This window comes from Marmota monax, unplaced genomic scaffold (assembly GCF_021218885.2).
Source record: "Marmota monax isolate L192 unplaced genomic scaffold, Marmota_monax_Labrador192_F-V1.1 WCK01_AAM20220418_F8-fsc00078, whole genome shotgun sequence".
Taxonomy (NCBI): domain Eukaryota; kingdom Metazoa; phylum Chordata; class Mammalia; order Rodentia; family Sciuridae; genus Marmota; species Marmota monax.
The window spans coordinates 843800-856849 of NW_026694865.1; the positions used below are offsets into that span (position 1 = coordinate 843800).

The following is a 13050-nucleotide window of genomic DNA, read 5'->3' on the forward strand; positions in this document are numbered from 1 at the left end:
GGAGGCAAGAACTTTCTCACTACTCTATTCAGTGTCTCCTAGGTTGTGTTTTAAAGACTGATCACTGAGAACAGTTACTATGCATGGTGTGGCATGAATGCAAGGCACTGATCTCTTTCATTCTCTCAGAGGACTCTTTCCCAGCCACGGATTGTTTTTTCACATGCATGCTGATCAGTCCTGTGCTACATCCTCGAGGATCAATTTTTCAGAGGAAATCTGTAGTCTTCTCTCTGTGAAGTTTTCTCCTCTCTGGTATCCCGTCCTGCAGACCTTCACCCCTTTGGTGTAACACAAGGAGTTCAACAGGTTCTGCCTGGAGTACTCCCTGCCCCCTGCACTGAGGGCAGGAAACTCTCAACGAAATTTAGGGATCAATTCATTGGTTTCCTATCTCTGAGTAATCACTATCTTGAAAAAACGGTCTTGAAAAAACATTGAAGTCCACAGTCTTGAAAAAACACTGTTTTGTATATGTTACCAGGGTGGTTTGGGTTTTTTCACGTGAGAGGGTCTATCTTGTCCCTCTTGTTCTATCTTGGTCATTGTGGTGGATTTTCAAGTGTAAGGGTAAATCCAACCCATGATGCTCCATCTTTGCTGGAAACAAGCTAATTTTTGTTGTTCTCACTGCTGTTTGGTAGTCTCATCTTGCAGATGAGCTTATCAATTGTTTCCAGTTTGGAGTTATTGTAAATGCTGTGAACATTGTTCCACTCGTTTTGGTGGATTCTAACGGTTTAGAAGAGTTATCCCCCGAAAGCTCATGTGTGAGACAATTCAAGAAAGTTTAGAGATGAAATGATCAACTTATGAGAACTTTAAACTAATCAGTGCATTAATCCACTTGAATGGATTAACTGGGTGATAGGCAGGCAAGGTAGGGTGTGACTGGAAGAGATGGGTCACTGGGCCTGTCCTTGGGGTTTTGTCTGCTGGTGAGCACAGCAGTCTCTCTTTGCTTCCTGGCACCACCTCCTGAGCTGCTTTCTTCCTCCACACTCTTCGCCATGTTGTTTTGCCTCACTTCCCGCCCATAGCAATAGTGTAGGACTGAGATCTATGAAACCATGAGTGCCAAATAAACTTCTACTCCTGTAATTGTTCTTGTTAGGTCTTTTGGTCACAGTGATTAAAAAGCTGACTAAAACATGAATTTATGCTCTCCTTTTTTTTTCCAGGGGGCGGGGAGGGGGGAGAAAATACCTAGAGTAGAATAGCCAGGCTACAGAATAAGGAGTGCCCCTCATGATGACATGCTGCCTGTTTTTCAAAATGGTTTACAATGTTAAACTCCCACCAGTAATGTATGAAAGTTCCTATGGCTCCTTATCCTAATCACTTTTAATGCTGTTTCTCATTTTATCCATTCTGGTAGTATAACATTGAGACTTTAATATGTATTTACCTAAAGACTAATTATTTATTGAACATATTTTCCTGTGTTTATTGGCCACTTGGATATCCCTTCGAATGAACAGTCTTTTCTCCATTTTTAAATTGGATTGATGTATTTTTTCTCAATGATCTAGAGGGATTTTGTTTATATATTCCAAATATAGATCTCTTGTCAAATATACCATTGTTAATATCTTTACCATGCCTGTGATTTATCTTTTTACTCTTTTTAATGTGTCTCAATTTTTATAAGTCCTCAATTCTCTTATGGTTAGAGCTTTGTGTGTCTTTTTTTGGGGGGAAGGGGGCTCAGGGAGATTGAACTCAAGGACACTCAACCACTGAGCAACATCCCAAGCCCTATTTTGGATTTTATCCAGAGACAATGTCTCACTGAGTTGCTTAGAGCCTCACTTTTGCTGAAGCTGGCTTTAAACTCGCGATCCTCCTGCCTCATCCTCCTGAGCCGCTGGGATTACAGGCGTGCATGCTTTGTGTATTTTTTAAAGAAGTTTTTGTCTACCTCAAATCATGAAGATATTCTGATATTTTTCTTTTAGAAGGATTTCTTTTTCTTGAGTACAGCAGCAATAATGACAAGCTTTGTGTAACCTAAAACATCTTTTTGCTCTTCTGCAGGCTTTCTGTTCAATATCCAACTGCGAGACACTGTCAAGAGGCAATTTAAAGTCATTGGTTGCACATCCTACTGCACTAATCGTGGCTGTAACCCATCACGAGGTCCCCTGATATTTGCATTGTGACCTGCTTATCAGTTAGCAAAACAAATATTTTACTTTATCCTTACTTCATTCTGTAGTGTCTCTGTTCTCTTTGTTTGAAAGCTTCTATAAATAACATGCTGAAGAGCGGTTCCCTTTGGCTAGTAGCCCTGGCAGCCAGGATTTATTTCCTTCTAGTTTCCATCATTTTCTAAATTTTCTATAGTAAACATGCACATTTATAATTTTTAAAAAGTAAACTTAAAAGCTGAGAAGTTGTGATTAAAATGTATACATTTCTATTTGCAGTAGCTAAAGAAACAATGTTTCATAGCTCTTTTCTGCACAGAGTATTTTGGCCACACACATTATGACTTTCAAAGCAACTTAGTAAATGCCTATAGAGCAGACAGTCCAACCATTTCGTTTATTTAAAAGCTTTCTATCATCTACATATTTTTCCTTACTAATTACCTAATATTTTTATTAAAGTTATGGCCAAGTTTGTTTGTTTGTTTGTTTCCATGCTCTTGGTCTCACCTTATCCACAAATGAAGCCACAAAAAGTTTTGAAACTATAATCATCTCCCAAGAGTCATTAATTAATCACCAAGAATGGAGGCTGAGCAATCTGTGATACTGTTCCTATGACAGGAGTAAGGGAGGACTTTTGGATAGAAACATCTGGAAAGAACTACTTACATTCTGTGCCAGGGTCCTCTTGGCTGGCACTATTGTGGGACAGTTCTACAGAGCTGTATGCAGTCACCCGAGCAGCATTTAGAAATGCATAGTTTACTTGACAGCATTTGCAAATTACATCTTTTCCTCGGAGGCACTTACACTAGGGAAATGCTTCCATATGCTAAGGCTGGACACGTCATTGTGAGGAGGGAGAAAAGAGATGTCTTTTAGTAGCTACTTTTCATATACATACTAAACTACAATATGCACAAATAAATAATGCTGTCCCATAAGAATTTACCATAAATAACATTCTAATCTTTCTGTTGCTTTCTGCTAAAGATTGGGAGTAGATTTTACCACGAGACAATGGGTCAGCAAGAAATCAACTATGATATAGCTAAGGAATGAAAACAATTTAATAACAATCATAAATCTTATGTTAATGAGAACTATATCCTTTCTCTTAATTCCTTTGTGTTTCTTAAAGTCCCAGGAGGAAACAATTTCCAACTTCAAATTCTAAAACATATACTTCCGGCGAACTTATTTCTATCTTGACTGGAAAGCAGGGGTTGGCAAACTGTAGCCAGTGGGCCATACTAGCTCACCACCTGATTTTACAAATAAAGCTTTATTGGCACATAGTCATGCTTGTTTATTTGCATATTGTTTCTGGCTGCCTTTGTGCTACAAAAGCAGAGTTGAGCAATTGTGACAGATATTACAGCCCAGAAATCCTGAAATATTAAATAGCTCTTTATGGAAAGGCATTGCCTGATTTCTAATTTCTCATCTTGTTAGAATAAACAGATACTACTACTGCCAGCACTGCCTCTGCGCCAGGATGACAGCCACAGTTGTACAAAGCTCCAAAAACATTAAAAAGAAATCCACCACCCAAGAAAGCATTGACTGTTTTCTTCTCTTGGATAAACGGCAATGACCTTGGCAGCCCAAAAGGCATACATTTATTATATTCAACACCTGTTCTAAAATGTATGTCCTCCGTATAAAGAGATCTATAAATAACTTTGAAAAAGTTTTTTCAAAATCTTCCACTGAAAATTTTTAATAATATTTTGACAAGGAGATGCTATATAACAAAATGTGGTACTTTTTAACTCGGTGTTTTAATTCTACATCCTAAATAACTCAAAATTTTTTTTTTCCATTTCTCGGAACACTTTAAGAAGGATGAAGGGACCTTTTGCTCCAGCTATATCATTCAGATCAACTTGGAAGAATATGAGAGACAGCAAAAGTCACTTATAAAATATTTTTAGCTAAAATAGTCTATTTGACCAAGAACAACAAAAAGAATATTGGTTTGGGGAGTCACTTATTAACAATCACAATAATTCCAAACATGAATAAATGACTTAAAAATAAAAAAGGACAGTTGTCTTTTTTGATTATTGAAATTATGAATGGAGATGAGGCAGTGGGTGATACAAATTTCCAAACAAATCTAGCAAATAATGCTTAGACCTTGGCTAGGTTTTTCATTCAGTCAGTTAGTCATTAAACAAGTATTTTATTGAGCACCTACAAAATGCTAGTCTCTATCCCAGAACTAGGATTTATGGCAATGAATGATACCAGTAAGATTCCACCTTCACGGAGCTGAATCCCAGTGGGAGATACAGAACAATAGAAGATTATTCCCAGCTAGAAAGAACAGAGACAGAACATAATCCATTGACCTAAAAGAATTAGACTAAACAAGCAAGAACACCAAGAACTGCTCTGGGAAGGGTCATGTCTGGCCAAACATGTGCGAGTGATCCCTTTTCTCGGTTCCCATGTTCCCCCAAACTTCCCACATGAAAAGACCCAGCACCTCATCTCTGCTTAGATATAAATGGCTGCTCTTCTCTCTGGAATCTGGATTTCCTCACAGGTAGATAACAGGAGATCCCAGTAGCAGACAGGATTTTAGGACATCCTCTGAGTCCTATCATCATGGATTTCTGAGGAAACACTGGTCACATAGGTGCTGTGAGTGGGACATCATCAGGCGTGGTGGGCCGGGTGGAGCGCTCACTCACTATGCAGCACACAGAACCTGAGGGACGCTCACCCAGTACTCTCCATGTGCGTCCACCCTTCTCCACCAGGCCCTGGGACCAGGAGGCTGGCCTTTGGGGACCACAGCAGGGGTTTCTTTGTCTTCTGGTCAGATGTGGCCAAAGGGAGTCAGCAGCACAGCAGAGATGGGGTAGGAGGAAAGAGAAGGCCAGGTCCTTCCTTCCCAGCTCCCTCCCTGCCTGGCTCTGTGCCTCTACCAAAGATCATGGCTGCCTGTTAGGGGGTCCTCTCACATAGTCACAGCTCTCTCCAATCTTCTCATGCCCTTGACTTGAAGGTGCCCCTGGAAGAATAAAAGCTCCCCCATGCCTAGGTGGTTCTTCTATCCCTTCCAGTGCCTTCAACCTGCTCTCACTGTCCTCTCTTGAACTGTCCCTTCTAGGAATGCAGGCGCAAAGTTGGCACTGCCCTCGGGTCAGAAACTGATTCTGGACACCAGGTCTGTGTTTAAGCTCCAGGGATTTAGAAATCCCTGGATGGGCGAACTGGTGAATATTCTGGAAATGGTGCTTCCTCTTAGAACCAGCAGTAACTCACCTCCAAATAGAACAAAAGCCAGGAAGGTAACCAGAGTGACTCCAGAGCCTCCGACAGAGAAGAAAGGGCCCAGGATGGCCATGACCTACCTTCCTGTGGTCAGTGGAGTGCTGTGGGCAAACGAGCTGGAGTCCAAGCAGCAGAAGGGAACCCAGGACACTGGGAAGAAAAAAGAGCAAGAGGCAGGGCTGTGAGAATACAGTTGGCAGCGGCACCCAGAGCGAGGCAGCATCCCCGGCTCACCACTGCAAGGGAGAGGACAGTCCAGTCTGGTCCTTGGAACGGACCCGGTGAAGATGCAAAGGACATGCCCCACACCAGGGAGGCAGCCTGGTGCTGTGGCAGGGCCATGGCATGGGGCAGATGTAGGATCAATGCCCAGCCTACCACTCACCAGTCGGGCTTTATTACATCCAGGTGTTTAACCTCTGTGAGCCTCAGTCTCCTCTCTTTTAAAATGGGGATGACCACAGAAGCCGGCTCAGAAGCGAGGAGGAGGTATGAGCAAGGTAGTCACCATGCTGGAGACAGAGGACGTGCTAGTGCATGTGTGGCCCTGTGAGGGGCAGTGAGATCAGCCTCAGAGTGGGGGCTCTGAGCCTGACCAGGGCAGCTACCCTCCTCACAGCCCGCGCTTCCCTTGGAGCCTATCCTCGGCCCATCCTTAGCCCTTTGGTGTCACCCATGTTCTCCATGGATGGGATTAGCTGTGTTAAGTCCCACTGTCACCAGCCCAAGTTAGGACTTGTCATCACATACAGAAAGGTGTAGAAGTAGGAGCCGGCTGGCCCCAAGACAGCAGTGTGCCGGAGAGAGTGCGAGGCTTTGATTACACATTAAGGCTACAACCGCATCGCCACCACTCCCATCTGGGTGAGTCTGGGTAAGTTAGTATCTCTAAGCCTCAAACACTCTCATCTTCTGTAAAGGTCACTGAATGTGGCAGAGGTGAAAACACCCAGCACAGGTAGTAAGTCAGAAGACAGGTAAGTGTTGTCAATGAATTTAAATGCCCAGAGTTTTTATTTATGTCCTTATTTTAAGCATCCCTGAAAAGAGGCATATTTTGAACGGTTTCTAGGGCTTAACCCTGAGGGCAATTCAGTTAACCACCACAGTGGTTGCCCAACCTTTTTGAGGTCTCCAACAGAGCTGAGAGATGCAGAACAGGGCCCGGTCCTGTGGGACTGGAGGAGGGGAAAACCCACCTGAGTCTGGGAGGTAAGGGCTGTGGAGTCAGGTGAGGCTTCCACCCACCTCTAGAATCCAAAACTGCCACCTGACCCCCCACACACACTTTAAGGCTACAACCGCAACACCACCACTGCCATCTCATGTAAATGAATTGAGACCCCAGAAGAACACACAGGATGAACACAGATAGACTGATTAGACTAAAGGGCATGTGATGAGGAGCAGGGAATGAAGGGCACAGTACCAAGGTGCCAAATGCATCCTTCCTGTTCTTAGAGCCGTGGCTGAGCCCCCACAGCTGAAAACCAAAGGCTCTAAGTATGTGCATTTTCCAAAGAGAGGGGCTGCCTGTCTATTCAGGACCTTCAAAGGGGGTGTCCCCATCCAAAGCTGCAGCCCCTCACCCACCTTTAGGCACAAGAAGGACGAAGTGACCCCCTAAAAAGTGGGAGGTGCCTGTGGAATATAGGAACTGGGGGGGCAGGATGGATCAAAAGGGGTTATCACTTATGGCCCCAGGGCATGTTGTAACAGGGAACCCCAGTGAGGGGGCGGGTCTTCAAAGAACAGGCAAAAGTGCCTGAGAGGAGAATTTGGAACTTAGATGTCCACCAGCCGAGAACAGCAGCACCATATCACAAGGGGCAACAGTCCCACTGGGATTGCCTCTGCCCAGCTGCCCCTCCTCTCCACCTCTCTGCTCCATCCTGGAGGAATTAACATGGCAAGGTGAATGGGCAGGGGGGTGCAGTATGAAGAGCCCACTTCCCCACTACAGGCTAGGCCAGGTCCAGCTCAGAAGATGAGAAACTGAAAAGCTTTTATCTGACCAGACTTCTTTTTTAATGTAGACCATTATAATTATAGATAACACCCTTCTAGTCAAAGGATCTATTTGCAAAAATTTAATGTGAAGAGATGAAAGAATCAAGACTCTGTAACTTGCTAAGGATCTACACCAGTGCTATGCAGTAGAATTTTCCACAATGATGCAAACCTCCCCCTAGCCTGTCCAATGCACAGATACAAGAAGCTGTGCAGTTCGGTACACAGAAAGCTAATAGTGCAGGTCTACATGTTAAGTCCTGGGTTAATCCAAAAAATTACTTACTAAAAGGATAATTTTTTAACCAATTTTGAACTTTTTAATACTTGAAAATGGTACCATTAAGCCTGCAATAGATCAGAAGAGTTGCCCAAGATGTCCTCCAGTGACAGGACAGGAGCATCTAAAGAGAATGGATCTCCAGGCAGTAGTGAGAAAAATTAAGTTATTTTCTAGTTGTATCCTTACTAGACCTAGTTTGCCCCCTAAGACAAGAACATGTGCATCATAACTTGGGAATATATACTCCTAGGTTGCAAGACCTCACTTGGGCAAACCATCTTCTCCTTCCATACCTCAGTTTCCTTATCTGTAAAACAGGAATATGATATAAGCTGTCCTGCCAACCTGAAGTGATTTAACGTTTGAGCAAGTACATTATGAACCTGTGCCTATAAATCTGAATCATTTGTAACACATTCTGGCACTGTGTACTCATTTAAAAAGAAAACCAGATTGGTGTGGTTTCATTAAAAAAACAAACAGCAGCTCCATAAACGCGTTACACCTCGGCCCCTCAAAGCTCTTGGCACACGCCGTAGCCGCATATTTGTAATGTGCTCAGGAGCAGCTTTGTGTCTCCACTGGCCCGAGGTTGCATCCATAGCACTCAGGAGGACTTGGGCAGAAGAAGGAGTGAAAGATCCTCTAAGAGACACTCCAGGTTTCCCTCCATGTTAGAGGAACTGCGTCTCACGCTGTCAACTCTATGGCTTCCCTCACCTCCTTAAGGTCTCTGCTCAAATGTCTGTCTCCATAAGCCTTCCCTGACCCTACATAAAACTGCTCCCTCTCCCAGCACTACTTCTTTTCCTCCATAGTACTCACTGTCTCATATGCCATGTCTTCCCATATCTTTGTTTAAACTTCTCCCTTTGCCCACGTTGAACGTAAGTGTGATGAGATTGGGGAGTTTATTTTGCCTACTACCTAGAAAGAGCTCAATGCACTGAGTGTACACCAGTAATCCCAGCCTTGGCAACTAAGTGAGATCCTGTCTCAAAATAAAATTAAAAGGCTGTGGTTCAACAGTAGAGTGCTTGCCTAGTATGTGTCAAGCCCTGGGTTCAATGTCAAGTATCACCAAAAAAAAAAAAAGTACAGAATTAATTAAATGATGTTTTACTATCCTGATGACCTCAGGAATCTCAAGATAACTGGACGAATATATTTTAAAATTCTAAAGTAACTTTATCAGAAGCCTTTAAAAGTTTATTTTTTTAATGAGGAATTTGTAAAATTCAGTTCTCCTTTTCAATTTCTATGTGACCCCCTCCCCCCAAAACAATTCTAAGATTCGGCAGCAAAATGGTGCCTCTTGCTGGTGCTCTTGTTGCAAAAATGCAACATGAGTTATAGTTCCATGTTCAAATAGTCCTTTTCTTCATGTAACTGGGACCCTGGTGGTGCTAAAACGCATAGAGGTACCCAACAAAATTCACTCTGGGATAAAATCTGAGTTATTCAATGGGCTCTGCTCTAAATGGAATAAAATAAATTCCCCCAGAGGGGAAATTATTCTTCAGGCTGCAATAACAGCAGCCAGAGCAATATATAACCCCAGGGGCCAGAGGAAACCCTGCCAAAGGCTGAAGGTTTCCCACCCCTGCTTGGCAGACTCCTCTCTGGCTACCCCACCCTGCTCACACATACCTCGCTAATTGGTAGTCTGTAGCCATGCCCACACCTCTCCAAAATACTGACAATCTAGCCCAAATCCTTGTTCTTCCTGACCCAATTTGAAATTACTGTTGGGGGAACGAGAGTGCGTGTGTGTGTGTCTATGCGCGCAGCTCGTGTGTTATTTCACTTGGATAGTTTGCTTTGGCACACAGCTCCCAGCTTGCAACGTTTTGACAGATTGAAGGCTACCAGGGCCTTTGGCAAACAAATCACACCTCCCCTCCAAGCGGCGGGGGAAGCCACATTCCTACCAAGACTTTCCGATTCACCTTGCAGTCGAAACTACCCAACGTTTCACACCAATCCAAAAAAAAAAAAAAAATAGTTACACCATTTACCCACTGCTATTCTAGACTTTAAGCACTCTATCATTTCATTTCCTCATGTAGAAAATAATGCTCATTGAAATCTGATACAAGATTTCCATCACGGAACCAGGGCTCTGGGCTTCTGTATTTGCCTTGGCCAAGCCCACTCCCCGCATCCCCCACACCCAACCATCCTCAACTCCAGTGACTATGTTACAGCCACTGTGTACCTCAGAGGCCCTTGATGAACTCAACACCACCTGAGTGTATCAAGTATCAAAATAAAGAAAAACAGGGGAAAAAATCTTCTTTTTTTCTTCAGTTAATACATATAAAGAGGGGCTGGGGTTGTAGCTCAGTGGTTGATTGAGCACATGCCTTGCACATGTGAGGCACTGGTACCACAATAAAATAAATAAATTAGTAAAACAAAGGTATTGTTCCATGTTCAACTAAAAAAGTTTTTTTAAAAAAGAAATACATACAAAGAGATATTTTGAGAGCAACCTGATCATTAATAAAATTATACCGACCTTAGCAAAGGAGAGCGAAAGCCTTAGCGTTGAAGTGTTGAAGTGATATCCCCACTTAGTACACTCTGAAGATAAAAGGTTTTTTTTGCTAAGCATGCATGTTTTACCATGTTCAGTTCGGCCTTTGCCTTCCGGGCAGCACTTAAAGAGTAAATACAGTGAGGGAGGGAGATGGGTCACAGCTGGCTGTAGCCAGAGGACTTGAAGACACCTCTGATCTCAAGGTTTGCAAGTAGTATTTCATTTAACCTTCACCACCCTTCTCTAGGACACTTATTAGACCCATTTTGCAGGTGAGGAAACTGAGGTACAAAGAGGCTAGACTTAGATTTATCCAAAGCACGTGTGCCTATTAAGTGGCAAAACCTGATTTCAAATGCCAGCAGTCAGACACTTGGCCCCAATTCTCAAACCGCTCTAGTTGGGGGACCTCATTAGGACACAACATTTTTTTTTAATAAACCAAACATTTGCCATTTTATTGCATTCATTTTCTTTCCCAGCCTGTATGAGGTTGTGGCTTCAGTACCCCCCACTCCCCCCCACCCCCACCAGCTATTACATATAAGAACCACCAGGAAATAAAATAGATGGCAGTATGGCCTCGTTTGTCCAACCTCACTAAAGGACATTCCAAGTTTCAAAATAAATGAAGCAAACCATGTAAATCCCAAACGTTTTTTTAAAAATGCATTATGTTTATTTCCTCGGCTCTCTTATGCTGGGTATCCCGAGGTTAAGTAACTTTTCACTAGTGTGCACCCAACGTGTGCAACACCAGGTTCTGCTCTTTGGAGCACAGGTGGTCTCTAAGCACAATGAACCCAGGCTCCAGAGTCTCAGACACCTGGAGCTTTTAAATCCTGTAGGCACTCTGCTGTTCTGTCCCTCTCTTCCCACTGTCAGGGATTGCTGACTGCACCCTGACGCGCCTGTATCCCCAACTCCCTTTAATCCATCTTTAGAAAACCAAGCTTCTGCCAAACCAAGACCAAAGAGGCTTTGGGGAAAGGCCTGCCTAGCCCATGTGCAATAAAGTGTTTCTATTTTACAGGACTTAAAGATACCTATTCTAACTGCATGCTGGTTTTTATTGCTTATTTCCAGGTTCTCAATGCTTGTAGCCATTTGTGTTTCCTGGACCAGGGCCTCGGGAAATGTGAGGCATTCTGTCATAGCATGGCTTGTTCAGATGCGACACCCTTTGGTCAATCTCCCTGCTAAGTGGTAAATTCCCTGAGAAGCTGCTTTCTGATACATCTTTGCAGTGAGAGGAACAATCAGCATAGTCTTGGTCCAACCTCAGGGTTAACAGAGATCAAATAAATCAAAGAAGGACAGAATGAAATGAAGGGAGGAAAAAGAAGAGAGAAGGAAAATATTATTCACACACAGTGATGCTGTGCTAGGGACACTTTTTTCCCAAGAAAGTGTTAAGTGTGTCCCAGGATTCCCTGCTGGAAAAACAGAAGACATGGGCAAAGGAAGGCAATCCTAAAAGAAAGATTTCTACCAGCTGGAGTTACTGGTTCCAATCTCTGGGGAGTCACGCCAGTGTTAACCTGATGCATATAGATCCACCTGGAGATGGAAGGAATAGGTCGCTGGCAGTCCAGTGATCACACCTTGACTCCATTCAAGCTGTTTTGGTACAGAATGTTCTAGCAAACCCCACAGTCAAGTACTGAGTGATGAGGACAGGGTCCAGGTATAGGGTTCTGCCAGGCAGAAAGAAAAATCAATACAGTCTGGATGCTTGCCGTCATTTTATAGGTAGGGGTTTGCCAGGGCAGTCCTCCAAAAAACTGTTTTATTTCCTCCTGGTCTCTGCCTACCCTTCAGATGGCTCCTACCAGGCTTCCCACAGACAAGACCCCAGCAGGTTCTTCCCTTGTGTATTTGTGTACCTTTCCCACCTGAGCTGTGCTCCGATGGTGCCATCCACATTCCCAAACCTGTTAATGCCAGTTGCTAGTGCTTTGTAATTACATGAAATACCCAGAGAGTATTCAGACCCATGAAATAGACCAAGAAAGAAAGAGAACTTGTTAGTTGTTTTTGCAAAGTTGAATGCTTTGGAAAGACTCAATAAGGGCAAGAAGCCAAGAAAAAAAAAAAACTGCTGGCAAATTAGGTGTGGATGAGACAACTGCAAATAATTAGGGGCAAAAATAATAAAAACCTAGAATCATTCTGTAGTCAGATTGCTTTGCAAATGTCTTTAAATTTTCACCCCCCTCTAAAGAAACCCAAGTGGAAACCTCAGATGGTGCTTATGGGTACAGTTTGCGCAAGAAAGACAATCAGGGTTTCATGCTCAAAGAAAAGCCCTTGGCCCCACATCAAAAAATTGGTGAGTACATGTACATGTGTTTTAAGTTAGAAATAAACTGTTTAAGGTGTGTGTGTATCACTCGTATGATTTCCATGCTTTAACCTTCATCCATAATTAACTAACATCCTGGTCAAGATAAAATTTCTACCTTATTTCTTTCACATAAAAGGTCATTATTTATTCTTTCAATATTCAACCAATGTTTATTGAACACCAACTGGGGCTGGGGGCGGGGGGGTGGGTTAGTTGCCAGCCACACAAATTCTGACCTGCCTCTTACTATGTGAAGTTCAGTACTTGACGTCCAGGCCTGGCCTCTTCCCCGATTTGCTCTCCCCCTCTCTTTCCTCCCTTGTCCTCTTCCTCCTTCCTGAATGGTCCTCCTCCTTTTCCTTTCCACCTCCTGATCACTGCCAAAGAGACACTGATTGACCCCATGACCCTTCTAATTATCACATAT

The 13050-nt window shown here is 43.3% G+C and overlaps 1 protein-coding gene across 1 annotated transcript in view; it reads right to left on the reverse strand.

Moving 5' to 3' along the window:
* Window positions 1-13050, reverse strand: part of Thsd4 (thrombospondin type 1 domain containing 4) — a 628562-nt gene that overhangs the window by 585594 nt on the left and 29918 nt on the right. The window contains exon 3 of the mRNA XM_046426595.2: window positions 5522-5591. Within this exon, the coding sequence (XP_046282551.1) occupies window positions 5522-5591 (70 nt within the window). The remainder of the gene's footprint in view (window positions 1-5521; window positions 5592-13050) is intronic.